Below are 15927 nucleotides of genomic sequence, written 5' to 3'. Positions count from 1 at the left end.
TTAACAACATATTTATTAAATAGAATAATTGCAATTGCGATATAACAATAATATTTATTTTTTATACCAAAACTTAAGTACTTAGATTTGATGAAAACTTGCTAAACAGCTTTGAAGTTACATATGATGACAAAACTAAAAAAAAAGTTATATATTTGTGTAGAAATACTAAAAAACATAGATTTAAAATATAAACAAAAACATTTATTACAAAATTCTCTAATGAGAATTGATTCCTAACAAGTTTAAAGAAAGAAATATAATATTATCGTAATTATTAACAATAAAATTGTTTGTGAATATATGAAATGTCGCATATGTTTTCTGAAATAAACATATAATTGTGATTAGTCGATGAGTTTACAAATTTCGCGATAGAAGTTTCGAATCGATAAGTAAATCCCGGATTTAACAAAACTAATTATAAGCTTGTCTGAAATTAGTAAGGATTGCAGACAGAAGTGCTTCTGCAGCGCCTGGAACTTGAGAATCGATTTTTACTAAAAGCTGTGAGATTTGTGCGAGATTTCCAATGCAAGATTTATTTGTATCTTCAGCCATAAGCTTTGAGATTGCTTCAGCAAATATGTTATTGGCAGTTTGTTTGGGAGATTCCGACATTGTAAAAATTTCAATGATTTTTCAAAAAAACTTTTTGAGAAGAAAGAGATTTTGAACTCAAATATCTAGAAATCCTCAAATATAAAGTTACGATAACCTATACACAATAGCAAATATATCAAAACAGTGAAAAAAAGAGACAATAAAAATGTTTTAAATGAATTGCGCGAGTCTATGCCGATTAGATTGTTTATGAATTTGCCTAACAGATGGCAGCTATTTCTTAATATCTGATGGCATTCTCTTAAATTAATATAGGGAAATAGTTTATTACCTGTATCTTGTTAAAAATGTCAATTAATTTTACTTAATTTCTCGAATTCACATCATTCTTAATACTTTTGAAGAAAACATTGAATTTTTTATAAAAATTGAAAAAAATAATGTTGGGTAACTAAAATTCTATCAATATTTATTCATGAAACAAGCAATACGCACTAAAGCGTTTAAACAACAAGTATTTGAAACTCTAAATTAAGAAAATATAGTGTATTATATCAAACATGAGAGAAATAAATAAAAAAAATCGAGCAAACATAATAGTTCTGCAAGTTTCTAGGAGAATTAAATGAAGAATAGCATAATAAGCATTAAAATTCAAAAATTATTAGCAACAATTGCGTTTTTCTGAAGGTTTGTTATCTGTTATCATCATTTGCTTTTCTTGGACTACATCAAGCATCAAAGAGGCAGCACCTTGGAATAATTCTTCGACACCTTCACCTGTTTTAGCAGAACAGTAGTAAAAATGATATTTTTCTTTTTCTATCCTTGTTTGCGCTTCATTTATGAAATCATTTGATGCAGAATCCGGAAGTAAATCGATTTTATTTGCAGCAACTATAACAATTCCATCTGGAACAGTATCTAAAAAATCATTAACATAGCTCATTGCGTCATTTATTGTTTCTGCTATTGATGCATCAAAAACAGAAATACATAATTTTGCATTTCGGAAAAACAATGGACTAATGCAACGAAATCTTTCCTGTCCAGCTGTATCCCATATGTCTAAGATTACAGGCTGATCTTTAACAAGTATCTGTTTCTGAACGCAATTCGCATGAACTGTTGCTGCTGGATTCATAATAAATTGCTGTTTATAGAATCTATTGATAATAGATGTCTTTCCAACCGAAGCACCACCAACAAAAACAATTTTGTAAGGCTGTAAATTATCTTCTTCCATTTTGTGAATTTTCAGATTTACACATTCAATTGAATATATAATTCGGAATTAAAAATAATATATGGAATGAATTGTTGGCATAATAAAATATCTATTTCAAATTCTGATTTCATAAAAGTGAAAAGATGCACGACCGAAGGATCAAAGTCGAAGGCTGCAGCTTTTCAACAACGCAATTGACCATCAAAAATGCTTTTGAAGACATTGGTGATGTTAAAGATGTCGACAGAGTCAAAGATGCTGATAACAATTGCGTTTTTTACGTAACCTTTGAAAATGATGGAGATGCAGAAATAGCCGTCGAAAAGATGAATGGCCAAGATATCAATGGTGATATCGTTTCTATCACATTTGAAGGAGGGAACAGAAAATATCGTCAAACTGACAACCAGGACAAAGAAGAAGACGATGATGCAGACATATACTATCCTGAGAGTAAGGCGCCCAAGAGGTTTAACAGTCGTCCGGATAAACACGATTTTCAGAAATTTCAGAAAAACTTCAATTACAGAACTCCATATGGAATCAATAAAAACGAGAGGAGAGAATCAAACTACTCAAATGATAAGTATTTAGATAAAAAATCATACTCTCGACATGAAGAAAAACGCGATTATTCACCAGAACCAAGGAAACTGAGCCAAAACGTTCAGGACATGTATGATAGTCTTGTTAGGCTATTAATGCAATACAAATTACAGTTTTCAAACTAATTTATCCATAAATTTTAAAATTGTTGATTATTTATAAACCAATATTATGTTTCAATGGTATTCTTTGCTTACATAGGAGCAAGATCATTGCTTTTCATTGTTTCAATTTGTTTTTTATTATTCAATTACATGAGATTTGGGAAATGAATAAATTAAACTGAGTGTAATTCCTATCAAAAACTTATATTGTATCTAACACAAATAATGGTTGTAAAATAAATGTTATAAATAAAAATCAGATTGATTGTTTAAATTAAACTTTATTTCGCACTATTTCAAATAAAAATCAGAAATTTAAAGAGATGCCTCTTCAAAATCGTTAGGGTTATCGAAGAGGTCATGATCATCTGCGATTTGCTGGGATTCGAACAATGGATTGTCACGTGTGGCCATTTCATCTGATGTTACTGTTTGTGTAATTTGTGTTTCCTGTTGTTCAATGTCCATGTTATCAGTGCTTTCCGAATCTTGTGCCTGAGCATTTGCACGTTTCTTCCTTAAAAGTACAAATGCAAGGACAGCAAGGAGAGCAATTAATGATTGTGTGCTTGCCTGGGATAAGTGTTTCTTCCAGCTTGACACTGAATTCATAATTCATTTCTTCTGCTGTTGAAGTAAGTGTAACCTGTGGGACTTCGACGCCTGAATCAACCTGTGAGCGGATACTAAGCTCGTTTCCATAGTCTGGATCTCTGACTTTTCCGAAAATGGTAACTGATGAACCTGGAAGGTAGTTGTTGCCTGTAGCCTTAGCGCTGATGATGCGTGGTGGATTCCTGATGGTGAACTTGAGTGTGGATAAACTACGTGTGTTGTGGTCATGGTGGTCTGAGACAACAACATTGAGACTGTGGTTGCCATACCTGTAGTTCTCTGGAATAACAATTGTGTCGCTGAACTTTGTCAGTTTGCCGGTGACAGTGACAACTGTTTCGTGATCAATCTTGTTAGAGTTGATGAAGTATGTGAGGACAACATCTGAATATGCGTGGACTGTACCTGTAACTGTAAGACTCTCACCGTCGTTGTAAACTTGCTTCGTTAGTTCATCAAGTTCAACTGTTGGATTGTATGTGAGATTGAAAACAAGTTCGAATTTATCAGAAACATCCTTTGATGGAGCGGTGAGTGAATTCTTGACTGTTTCGACGTTATTCACTGAGCTGAGCCACACTCTAAGTGTCTTTTCGCCTGTTGGTTCATCCTTGTCAACATAAAATCCTGCCTTAAGGACTTGACCACGAATGCCTTGGCTACTAAACTCCTTGATAGATCCAATAATTTCAGAATTATCGATCTGATAGAAGAGATATAATGGCTTCAGGCCATCGACATCTGTGAAATGACCTTCTAGACCAACAACTTCATCCTGAGTAATGAAGTTCTTAGTAATTGACAAATCTGTAATATTTGGACGATTCTTAATTGTAAATGGAATCGATCCTGGAACTGTTGTTGTCAAACCGTGATTATCAAAGATGGTGAATGAGAGTTCATGATATCCTTGTGAGAGACCAGATGAGATCTTAAATTCTCTCAATCCTGAATATTTTCCATTAATTTCGATCTTTTCAGTTTTCTGTAGGTTTCTCTTATCCACATAGTATGAGAGTGTGACATTCTCATCTTCCTCAATATCGACTTGAATCTGCATGATTTCCTTGAAGCTGAAGACATTAGGACCTTCATATTTGAATTTCATTGATGGTGGAATAGTAATCTTGACATCAACTTTTGTTGGATCAGACTTAGATATTTCTTTGCTTGGATTGGAATCATATTCATCTGTTGCCCAAATCAAGAGTGGCAAGTTACCTGTTTTCGTTGATGATGTTTTGAAAGTGAAAGGAATTTCTTGATTTTCATCGCCACTAGATTCATAGACATCAACTATTAATTCAGTATCACGACCATCTCCAAGGCGACCAAAGAAAAAGATTGGTTTACCTGCATCCAAATCTGTAAGATAGAATGTGCCTGTGATAACTTCACCGACTTTATAGAAAGCCTTGTTAACTTTTGGATTAGAAACAATAGGTTTGTTCTTAATGAAGAAGTTAATATCTTGATGTAATGACTCTTGGTTGTATCTTGAAAATGCTTTGCAATAAATTGTATTGTATCCATATAACATTGTTGGTTGTATTTGGACTGAAGCTTCAAACTCTTTGCCACTTGATGTAACGCTATAATAATTAAATTGATCTCCAATTTGTTTCGTGCATTGGGAGTCAGAATAGAACTTAATTATTGCTTCTTGGTCTCCATAAACAATACCTTTTATGAGAATTGATGATCCCTTCTGATAGAATTCTTTAAGTTCATTCATGAAAATATGAATGGCTGGCTCGAATGTTATTGGTAAAGTCTTTGAATAATCCTTTGACTTGTAATTGTCTTCTTTCTCATTTGCTGATGGGCTTTGATCTGTTGTCATGAAGAATTTAAATTCAATCGAACTGCTATCTGTATTAGGAATAAATAATGTGATTGTCTTGCGTTGGCCTGATGTTCCTGTTGAACTTTCAATTTTGTTATTTTCCGGATAAATAAGTTCATTATCATGTTTTACGAAGACGTATAATCTCTTGTCAACATCGAAATCATCGAATTCGACTGTAGCTTCAATTTTTCCGTCAGAAACACCTGCTTCTTGTGAGAATATAACATCAGTGATCTTTGGCTTGTTGATAACAACGATTGGGAATGGTGTGTAATCTGTTGTTTCCTGATGTGAATCTGTTACTTTAACAATAATCTTTGGATCAATTGTAGCATAATTGATTTTCTTGGGAAGTTGGAATGAAAGTGAATTGATATCATGATTTCCATAACTTTGGTAATCACTAAATGCTGCAGGAATTCCATTGATGTATGCCTTGATTGTGCCTGTTGTCTCATCGACAATATCATATTTGATATGAATTGTATCATCTTTACCAAAAATTTTTGAAGATGGGAATGTGAGTGTTACATTTGGTGGATATGTCAAGAAAATATTAATTGGAATTGTTCCTGATTTAGTATATGGTTCTGGATTTTCTCCTTGTGGAGTGTCAGTGTTCTGTAACCAACCTGTAATTGTTACAGATGTTTCACTCTTAATAAATGGAAGCTGAATTTCTGTTGAGAACGATGTTGGGTATTGACTTGTCCAGAACATAACACTTTGTGGTTCAGCGTTATTTATCTTGTAAAATGCAAAGATTTTTGTATTTTGCCTGTTATCAAATCCATATGTCAAACTTAATTTACCTCCTGGTTTGGCAGTTTGAACGGATGAAGAGAAGGATGATATTATTGGTGGATTTCTAACTGTCAAAACGATTTTGATTTTTTGTGATATTATATTTTGACTATTATCTTTGAGATAATAATATGCTGCAATTGAATCGACTGATTCATCTGCAGGAATTGAATCAGTATATTCCGCATTACCGTCGAATTTTTCAACGTAAATTTCTGCATTATTATTATAATTATCCTGTCTTCTATAATTTGTGTATGACTTCTCAGTGGTTATCTTTAAGTTGATCTTGAAACTCTCACCGCCTGATTTAACTTGATCATAAGTGACTTCGAGTGTTGGGATGTTATTAAGAGTGAATGGTGCACTAGCTTCGTTGGATTTCTGATTGCCTTGTAATGTTATAAGATCAGCATTGTTTGTGTCTGCAAGAATGAAATAGATGTTGACTTGTCCAGATGGATTTCCTGGTAATCCTTGAACTGGAACATTGACTTCATTCGATCCGCCGTTAGATTGAGTTTCGCCAGTGACCTGATATGAATGATCACCAACTTTCTGGTAGATATATAATTTCTTTTCATTATCATAATCGGTGTATTTGATTGTGGCTGAAACTTTATCGTCATCATCGCCCGATGTCTTGCTCAATTTAACTTCACCGATCTTTGGTTTGTTCTTGTATTCGATAAGGCACCTGTAGCGAGATTTGTCAAGTGCTTCAACATTATAGTCATCAACTAGATAATAGTTAAGATAGTACATACCTCTTGGTAAATCTTGTGGGATTTTGACTGTTGCAGATGACTCTCCACCAACAAAGTTCTCGTATCTGTAGTCTTGATTAGTCAAATATGTTTCATTCAAGTAGAACTTGATATTGCCCTTGGAATCATCGGTAACTGAGAATTTGATTGTGATTGGATCTTCATATCCAAATGAACCAGAAACACAGTTTGAACTGATAGCAGGTGGATCGGTGACAGTGATCTTCTTGACAACAACTTCTGATTTGACTTTTCCTTGTTCGTCATTCTTAGATTCAACTGATTCGACCCAAATAGAAATTGGAAAATCAGCCTTGGACTCGGCCTGAACAATATAATTGCATGAGAAGCCAACATCAGCATTATTTGATGAGCCGGACTTGCATTCATATGGAGAACCGCCTTCTTCTTGAACGAAGACTTTAAGTGGTTTGTTATCAACATCACGGAAGGTGCCTGAGATTAGAATTGTTCTGTCGCTCTCTTTTGGCGTATTAGAGATGGCTAACGTCTTCTTAAGATTATCGACTGAGATTGTTGGAACATTTCTGATGTAAAATGTGTATGATTTATAATTTGATGATTCCAAGTCGTAGTTGTCGACAACTTTTGCAGTGAGTGTGTGTGCTTTGTTGTTAGAATAAGTGCATGTTGAAGGAATTACAATAGATGTTGATACTGTCGCATATGACTCGCCGTCTGGTGTTTGATATGTTGTTAATGTGTCCTGTAGATTTGTAACATCTACACCATCAATCTTGTATTTAATTGTTCCTGAGAGATCATCCTTGATCTTGAGTGTGAATGGAATTCTATCGGAAGAAGTGTAATAACTGCTTCTAGTAACTGTCAATGATGTGACTTCTGGGCGATATGTACTAATAATTTCCGCTGAAACTTCCTTTGAATTTGAATGAGCTGTCTTTGGATATGTGTATTCTGACAAACTCGAGATGAAGAATACAAAATTTTGTTTACCTGGCCTCGGATATCTTAAATTCCTTCTAATGAAGCGGTTATTTTGTTCACTTGCTGTTGTGAATTCGAACTTTTGAATATTTGTTCCGATCTTAGCATAAAGATAAAGTGACTTACCAATATCATAATCATTATATGTTACAGTAAACTGGACATCTGAATTTGGATCATGGATATTATTATTTTGAAAATCAATTAGTATCACTTCTGGTTCATTAAGGATTCTAAAATCTAATGTAGTTTCTTTGGATTGGGATTCATATTTATCCTGAGCAATGACTGAAAGATGGTGATCAAAACCATTTGACCAGGAAAGTCCTGTTAATGGGATTTTTATTTCAAATCCACTCCATGAAATTTCTTTATATTCTTCCTGATCAATTTTATAAAGACATTTCAAATTCCTTCTGTCTTCATCAGATGCATCTATTACTTTATAAGTTATTTTTTCTGAATTATTGAATTCTTTTCCATCGAATTGTGGCTGAAGTGTGAAAACAGGAGCTTTTGTGATGCGTAACTCTACATAAGATGTGTTAATAACTGTATCATGCTCATTTAACAATTGGAATGTGCAATTCAAAAGTCTTTCGGTATCATCATATACATATGCTTGGATGACAAAATCTTGTGCAATGCCTGTTGGTGTGTAGAGTTCTGATCTGAAAACTGAACCACCAGGTAAAATGAGAGCAAAACGGAGCTTTTCATTGTTATCTGTTTCAATGAATTTGCCGAGCAATTTGATTAACGCATTTGATTGATATGCTTTCTTCTCAAAATGAACGTCGAAAATTTCTGTTTGATAGTTCATTGTAATTGTACGATTAAAATCATTAAGTTGCCAATTTGAAGATCTCCCAAGCCTATTTATAGCTCTAATAGCTATTACGTACTCACCAGATCTTAATGTTCCCAATTGCAAATCTATTGAAACTAATGGAGATTGATCAGGAGTACCTTTCTCTACTATTTCATATTCCTTATGTGTTTCTGTGACAAAGAATCCATTCTTATATATTTCACAGGATACAATTCCTTTGTATTCAGAAGTAACTATAACTTTAATTGGGATTGTATCATTTTGTGAGTATGGAGTACCCTTAGTTGTTATTTGAACTTCAAGTATGGGTTCATTAGAACGTGTAACGGTAAAAGCTATTTCATTTGAATAAAATTCTTTCCCTTCTTTCAAGTATTGAAGTTTCAACAAGTATTTTGTTTCTGGTTCATTTGGTGGTTCAAGATTGTATGTATATCTATCAAATGCATTATTACCTTCAAACGTGTCAAGCCACTCCCAATCATGGCCACTTAATTTGTAAAATGCATTGTAAGTTACACCTTGCTCAACGATTCGCATCCATGTTGGAACTGCGATTGGTCCTGTTGTACCACCTGCGAAAACTGTTCCATCAGTGAAAATTTCTAATGGATTTTGCATAATGAAAAATACTCTGACTGCACAAACGACAGTTTTTCCTGGTAGAACTGCTTGGTTTTCCCACGAATATGATGTTACTGGGTCATCGTCGTTATAGGATGATGGGCCAAGTGTTTTTGGACTTTCAGTAAATTTTTTGAAAAATCTTTCTTCATCAAATAACATTGGAAGTTGCCCATACCAATAGTTTGTGGGTGGAATGTAGTCAGTTTCTTTGTTGCTATGATCAATGCCCATCTTTTGCCATGATTCAACTCCTTGTTCTTCACATCTAATAGTGTATATTTTCTGGCCTGCAAGGGGTTCAAAAACGTTTCTTTGCCCTGTTTCAGTATTAAATGTGAAATCTGTGTAAGTTCCAAGAGAAAATGTTTTGGGATCTTGTCCTGTATTCGTGATCTTGTATAATATATACGCGTCATCATCTGTAACTTCTCTTGTTCCCATTTCCAAAACTAAATCGTCGCATAAAGTTTGTTGTAATTTTGTTGGATAACATGTTTTTTCACCTACAATGAACTTGACAAAAGTTCCCTGATTTTGGAAAGTAACCAATGTATCTCTACCATCTAAATCATGCTTTATATTAAAATAACTATAAACTACATTTTGTTGTATATCATAAGATTCGTCAGGTAATACTAAACTAACTTTAGACAAAATATGCTGTTGAAGGAAGAACAAAAGCATAGTTTGCAAATAAAAATAATGGCACAAATATTTGAAAGCAAATTCAATTAATATTTCAAAATCACTCTGAAATTTCTGAAGAAATAATGGATGATATAATTTTAAACTAAACTTCGAATTTGGATCCAAATAGAAATATGTATGAATTTGGATCTTAAATGATAACTGAAAAAATTTTGGTGATTTTGAATTCTAAAAATTGTAAATCATCTCAAATTTGAAATGAGGTTCTCAAAAAATCAACTGTTTATATTTCGGCTATATTGTCTATATATCAACTATATCAAAAAACATAGCATGGATGTTTTTTCTTCACAAAAAAATATTTGTTAAATTATGCCACATTGTTTTATCCATTTATTTGTGAGATTGTTGTTAATTTATGTATATTGTATGACATAGAGTAGGGTTAATTGATTTAAAAGCAATTTCATTTTTCAAAAAAATATAACTTTACTCAAAAATGTTTAATTCGAAAATTTAACTTCAAATTTTGATACTTCTTTATTTCCTTATTCTGAAAAGCAAGGTGTTCATTTTTATTTTTCGCTTCCTATGGGCGTGAAGTGCGGCGGCTCTCTCAGAAAAGATTCTATTTTTCATCATCTCTTTTGACATATATTAAGATGGTAAAAGTGTGTAGGTTTCAATAAAAACGATGCGAGTTTTCTTTAGTCTTTATGAAATATATCGGCGCTTCAGGCCGACAAAAACATTCTTGAATGCATTATTCAAATATATAAATCCTGTGATTCTTTAAAGGAGAGCTTACACCAATTTGGCATCCATTCAATCTGTTGACACCCCAGAACTAGTTAATCAAGTAAAGATCTCGGAAAATGAACCAAATTTTTGACTTTCGAACTATATTCCATATTATATCAAATCTGAAAAAAAAAATATAGGATTCATATGCTAAATAAAATAAATAAGCTAAGCATGTCTTTAATGGTGCACCTACAATCATCTGAGTTTATTTCAAAATTCTGACAACTTACTGGAAATACAATATAAAATAGAATTTGAAATGGTGTCAAATTGAAGTGAGTGTGTCTTTAAATGTGCACTAACCACTTTATGACATCACGACATGGCTTGTATTAATAGGAAAATAGTATAACAACCATATTATATCGTTTAACCTAACAAAAAAAATATTAACACTTCACCCTCGAAATTTGATCATAAAGATAAGGATCCCGGTGAAAAAAATCAAAAGAATATCAGAAATAAAGATCTTTATTATTACTATCTCTAATATCACTTTTATTCCAGAACAAAATTGAATCATATTCTTTCAATTACCTCAAATTTTGAAGAATAATGATTTCAAGTTTTAATTAAAATATTAAAAACTGTTAAAAACAGTTTCAAACTTAATTATTCATAACCTATTGCACTCAGTATCTCTTCCGCAGTTTCAGCTAGTTCTTCAGTATCTTCTTCCACGAATTCGACAAATTTATCTATCCAGCCATGTTCAGAATAGTGATCTACAATAGATCCGAATAATTCATGACCTTGTATATTTATAAAGAACTTCAATATCATTGTCAGCATCGTTTTTGCCATCTCTCCATCGAAATCATGTATAAAATCAATGACAGACTCCATAAATATGTCAGTGGCAGCGACAATTTGACAGTTTACATCGGCAAGAAAAATCAAATTTTTGAAAATTCCCATTGCGATCAATTTTGAACGAACTTGGCCGGTGTAAAGTACCGAAAGTATGTTCATTAGCCCATCTATCAGTAGATCATTGATAAGAGATTGAACATCTTCATATTTTTCACAAATTGTGTTCATAATAATTAATCCGCAAATTGATGCAACAAATTCATCGGATTTGTTGGTAATTGTATTGAACAACAAGTTGTAGTTGATTATTGATACAAATTCTGATGTTATTTCTATCTTTTCAACGAAAAATGAAGCTAATGAAGCAGAATCTTTTTCTAGAACGAATTTTTCGCCTTCTCGAGCGTATTCTGATATGACTCGCCAGTATTGGTTACAAATATCATGTAGATAACTGGTATCTTCGAAATCAAGGCTTTTCAAACAATATAATAAAGAATAACAGCCTGATTCGAGTAATTCCGTATTATTTTGGGATATAATGGAAAGAGATACTTGTATAATTTGGTTTATCAGTTCTTCTGGCAATGAATATTCACTTTGGAAGATATTTCCTAAAAATTGCAAACAGTTTTCACGGCATTTGAAAATACTATGGTTCAATGCCCACTGGATAGAAATCTGTATAAAATTTTGCGTCAAAGAGTTGCATTCTTCTTCAGTTAGTTTTGGATCAGATGATAAGTCGAGAAAAATGCTTGATGTAATGAATTGGAGATTGGCATCTGGATATGATGCGTACTGTTGTAATTTATCTGGTATTTCTAATAAATACCAGATTTCTCCGAATAAATCTAAATTTCCAAGTAAATATAGAAAAATATCTAAACAATTTTGCAAAATTTCTGGATTTTGATCCATATTTAAGCAATTAGTCGTAAAAGTAACAAGATTCGCAAAAGAATCTTTGCAATCTATGAGTTCAAATGGGTTATTCTCCAAATTTCGAACTAAATTTTGCACGCCAGAACAATCTAATGTGTTTGACGCTGCATTAATAAGAAAATTTACGCGTTCGACTATTTTTAAAATTTGTTCCTGCTTTTCCTTTATTGTAATACTATATTGTGTGGAGCTACGTAGAGTGGAAGATGTAATTGAATCAAAACTTCGATCATCATCTTTTAACTCCTTGATAAGCATTTCCTAAAAAAAAATGAATATGATCTTAATTGTTTTGTGAATATCTTATTAGAAATATAGCCAACAAAACCTTTACGAAAATGTAAAGCCATATTTACATTAATTTTTTAAAATTTATCAAAATTATCTATGCTGGATTCATGATTGCACTGTTCAAGTCGATGCTACTTCTAAGAGGGATATAAAAATTGGGCAATAACTATAAGGTAAAATAGTTGAATTTCATGATTCATTGAAGAAATATTCAAGGAGGTCCAAAGCGATCCAAATGAGCATCTAATAGACTATTAAAATGCACGTTTTTAGTCTCAAATTTAGAGAAAAAGTTCTTTATTCAATGAAAATTTCCAAATTCTTAAAAGTTTATATAAACATTGATTAGCCTAATAATTAGAGTTATTGAAAAATAGATTGTATATAGCAAAATTAGCTAAAGTTTAGTTGATGGTAAATTCGTCGAAGAATTTAGAAGCCACCACGAAGACGAAGAACGAGGTGGAGTGTTGAGTCCTTTTGGATGGAGTAGTCTTGGAGTGTGTTGCCATCTTCAAGCTGCTTGCCTGCGAAGATCAAACGCTGTTGATCTGGTGGAATACCTTCCTTGTCTTGGATCTTGGCCTTGACGTCCTCGATACGGTCTGTTGGCTCGACTTCGAGTGTGATGTGCTTGCCTGTAAGGGTCTTGACGAAAATCTGCATACCACCACGAAGACGAAGAACGAGGTGGAGTGTTGAGTCCTTTTGGATGGAGTAGTCTTGGAGTGTGTTGCCATCTTCAAGCTGCTTGCCTGCGAAGATCAAACGCTGTTGATCTGGTGGAATACCTTCCTTGTCTTGGATCTTGGCCTTGACGTCCTCGATACGGTCTGTTGGCTCGACTTCGAGTGTGATGTGCTTGCCTGTAAGTGTCTTAACGAAGATTTGCATTAAGAAAAATGAAGTAACTATCTACCCACAATTTATTTGAGAGGAGATGTAATCAAAATTGGCGCCAACTTATTAAAAATTTTGTTCAATAATATTTGGAATATAAAATCAAAATATGATTCCAAATATGATCTTCAAAATATTTTCAAATTAATAAACGAAAATTAAGGTTCTCTGGATTTTTTTTTCCTCAGTTTTTTAGTCAAATTTTTATTTTGCCAACACTCAAGTTTCTATTTCTCATTGATCAAAATAATTTGACTTAAGTAGTATAGTTTGCGGGTTACACACACGATGGCTTTTTAATGCGAAAACTTTTAGCAAAAACTCAAAAAAGAGGCTATATCAAAGATTAGCATATACATAAACAATTTATATACACTTTTCCGATGATTTGTGGAATTTGATTATTGGAATAGCATTTTGGCGTTTGATTGTAATATAAAATTAAAAATCTCTTTAATTTCTTGGGTTATTCTTATAATTTGTAATTCCTATTTTCGTTGATCTAAACTCTTTATTTTCTTGTGCTATGTATGTTAAGTTGAGCTTAATCAAAACAAAAACTCTTTACATACGGTTCTATTTCTTCTAGTGAAATAATTAATCGAATTCCACCAAATTTTATAACATGAGAAGTCACTGTTGAGAAAGTCCGATATTTCAAAATTGTTTTTTTCTGGATATGAGGAAGGATTTTACAAATAAAACCAAAAATTCAAAATCGGAAAATAAATTTCATTTCCATCAACTGATATAATCAATATTCCTAATCTAACAGTTTACAGATAATTCATGTCATATTGGCCAGTTTATTTTCCTGATTTCAATTGAATTTTTGGTTTTATAAAAACCTTTATAATTATCATACACATTATTCATGAAATTATTTTAATAATAATTTTAGTCTTGAAATCTTAAGGTTGCAATACCACTTTCTGACATGCTATGAAAAAATCAATATATCTTTATTTTAATAGCGGAAAAGTATAGTGATTTATATCTACTTTCTCTTGACCAACAATATTAACTATTGACCTTAGATTATTGGGATAGAAAGCTTGTGTGTCAAAAAAAATTGAGAGAATGTCAAAAAGTGGTATGTGCACCCTTAATTATAAAAATATGTGGAAAAAAATGAATTAAATTTAAGATCAAACTTTATCGCAATATTTCAAATAAAAATTCGAAATTTAAAGAGAAGCCTCTTCAAACTCGTTATCGAAGAGGTCTTGATCGCGAGCGATTTGTTGGGATTCGAACAATGGGTTATCACGTGTTGCGAACTCTTCTGATGTAATTGTCTGTGAGATCTGTGTTTCCTGTTGTTCAATGTCGTCGTTATTTTCGGTGCTTTCTGAGTCTTGTGCCTGAGCATTTGCACTCTTCTTCCTTAAGAGTATGAATGCAAGGACAGCAAGGAGAGCAATTAATACTAATAAAGCAATGACAATACCAACAATTAATCCTGTTCTCTTGGAGTTTCCGCTTGCACTAGAGCCACCTTGGTTAGCATTGTTGTTGTTGTCGTTATTTTCTGGTGCATTTGTTGGGAGTGGAGTACTTGTTGGGAGTGGAATGACATTAATTGCGACTGGGAATGGTGAAGACTTCTCATTATCATTATCAACAACAATAACATTGATTGTGTGCTTGCCTGGGATAAGTGTTTCTTCCAGCTTGACACTGAATTCATAATTCATTTCTTCTGCTGTTGAAGTAAGTGTAACCTGTGGGACTTCGACGCCTGAATCAACCTGTGAGCGGATACTAAGCTCGTTTCCATAGTCTGGATCTCTGACTTTTCCGAAAATGGTAACTGATGAACCTGGAAGGTAGTTGTCGCCTGTAGCCTTAGCGCTGATGATGCGTGGTGGATTCCTGATGGTGAACTTGAGTGTGGATAAACTACGTGTGTTGTGGTCATGGTGGTCTGAGACAACAACATTGAGACTGTGGTTGCCATACCTGTAGTTCTCTGGAATAACAATTGTGTCGCTGAACTTTGTCAGTTTGCCGGTGACAGTGACAACTGTTTCGTGATCAATCTTGTTAGAGTTGATGAAGTATGTGAGGACAACATCTGAATATGCGTGGACTGTACCTGTAACTGTAAGACTTCACCGTCGTTGTAAACTTGCTTCGTTAGTTCATCAAGTTCAACTGTTGGATTGTATGTGAGATTGAAAACAAGTTCGAATTTATCAGAAACATCCTTTGATGGAGCGGTGAGTGAATTCTTGACTGTTTCGACGTTATTCACTGAGCTGAGCCACACTCTAAGTGTCTTTTCGCCTGTTGGTTCATCCTTGTCAACATAAAATCCTGCCTTAAGGACTTGACCACGAATGCCTTGGCTACTAAACTCCTTGATAGATCCAATAATTTCAGAATTATCGATCTGATAGAAGAGATATAATGGCTTCAGGCCATCGACATCTGTGAAATGACCTTCTAGACCAACAACTTCATCCTGAGTAATGAAGTTCTTAGTAATTGACAAATCTGTAATATTTGGACGATTCTTAATTGTAAATGGAATCGATCCTGGAACTGTTGTTGTCAAA

At 33.2% G+C, this 15927-nt stretch overlaps 7 protein-coding genes across 7 annotated transcripts, besides 2 other annotated features; 1 reads left to right on the top strand and 6 right to left on the bottom strand.

Moving 5' to 3' along the window:
- Positions 1 to 94: 94 nt before the first annotated feature.
- On the bottom strand, positions 95 to 633 carry TVAGG3_0259500 (uncharacterized protein; the record flags this gene model as incomplete). Its single annotated transcript, XM_001328006.1, has 1 exon — positions 418 to 621. The coding sequence occupies one exon, from the start codon at positions 619 to 621 to the stop codon at positions 418 to 420; it is 204 nt and encodes a 67-aa protein (XP_001328041.1).
- A 379-nt stretch (positions 634 to 1012) lies between these two features.
- Positions 1013 to 1810, bottom strand: TVAGG3_0259490 (GTPase protein; the record flags this gene model as incomplete). Its single annotated transcript, XM_001328007.1, has 1 exon — positions 1229 to 1810. One exon carries the CDS (start codon positions 1808 to 1810, stop codon positions 1229 to 1231), a length of 582 nt encoding a protein of 193 aa, XP_001328042.1.
- Positions 1811 to 1928: 118 nt separating this feature from the next.
- TVAGG3_0259480 (RNA-binding domain, RBD family-containing protein) lies at positions 1929 to 2694 on the top strand (the record flags this gene model as incomplete). Its single annotated transcript, XM_001328008.1, has 1 exon — positions 1936 to 2523. The coding sequence occupies one exon, from the start codon at positions 1936 to 1938 to the stop codon at positions 2521 to 2523; it is 588 nt and encodes a 195-aa protein (XP_001328043.1).
- A 123-nt stretch (positions 2695 to 2817) lies between these two features.
- On the bottom strand, positions 2818 to 3114 carry TVAGG3_0259470 (uncharacterized protein; the record flags this gene model as incomplete). Its single annotated transcript, XM_001328009.1, has 1 exon — positions 2818 to 3114. The coding sequence occupies one exon, from the start codon at positions 3112 to 3114 to the stop codon at positions 2818 to 2820; it is 297 nt and encodes a 98-aa protein (XP_001328044.1).
- A 7915-nt stretch (positions 3115 to 11029) lies between these two features.
- On the bottom strand, positions 11030 to 12433 carry TVAGG3_0259460 (armadillo (ARM) repeat-containing protein family; the record flags this gene model as incomplete). Its single annotated transcript, XM_001328012.1, has 1 exon — positions 11030 to 12433. One exon carries the CDS (start codon positions 12431 to 12433, stop codon positions 11030 to 11032), a length of 1404 nt encoding a protein of 467 aa, XP_001328047.1.
- A 353-nt stretch (positions 12434 to 12786) lies between these two features.
- On the bottom strand, positions 12787 to 13364 carry TVAGG3_0259450 (cellular macromolecule catabolic process; the record flags this gene model as incomplete). The annotated part of the gene is made up of 1 exon (XM_001328013.2): positions 12899 to 13360. One exon carries the CDS (start codon positions 13358 to 13360, stop codon positions 12899 to 12901), a length of 462 nt encoding a protein of 153 aa, XP_001328048.1.
- Positions 13365 to 14442: 1078 nt separating this feature from the next.
- Positions 14443 to 14475: a mobile genetic element.
- Positions 14443 to 14475: a terminal%2Cinverted (terminal inverted repeat of tvBac_53III transposon ID:TVAGG3_0259440).
- Positions 14476 to 14553: 78 nt separating this feature from the next.
- Positions 14554 to 15063, bottom strand: TVAGG3_0259430 (uncharacterized protein; the record flags this gene model as incomplete). Its single annotated transcript, XM_001328014.1, has 1 exon — positions 14554 to 15063. The coding sequence occupies one exon, from the start codon at positions 15061 to 15063 to the stop codon at positions 14554 to 14556; it is 510 nt and encodes a 169-aa protein (XP_001328049.1).
- Between the last annotated feature and the right edge of the window lie 864 nt (positions 15064 to 15927).

The sequence above is a fragment of the Trichomonas vaginalis genome, chromosome V, assembly GCF_026262505.1.
Source record: "Trichomonas vaginalis G3 chromosome V, whole genome shotgun sequence".
In the NCBI taxonomy this organism is placed as follows: Eukaryota; Parabasalia; order Trichomonadida; family Trichomonadidae; genus Trichomonas; species Trichomonas vaginalis.
The sequence above is the reverse complement of the archived record's forward strand: the minus strand, read 5'-3'. Positions and strand labels throughout refer to the sequence as shown.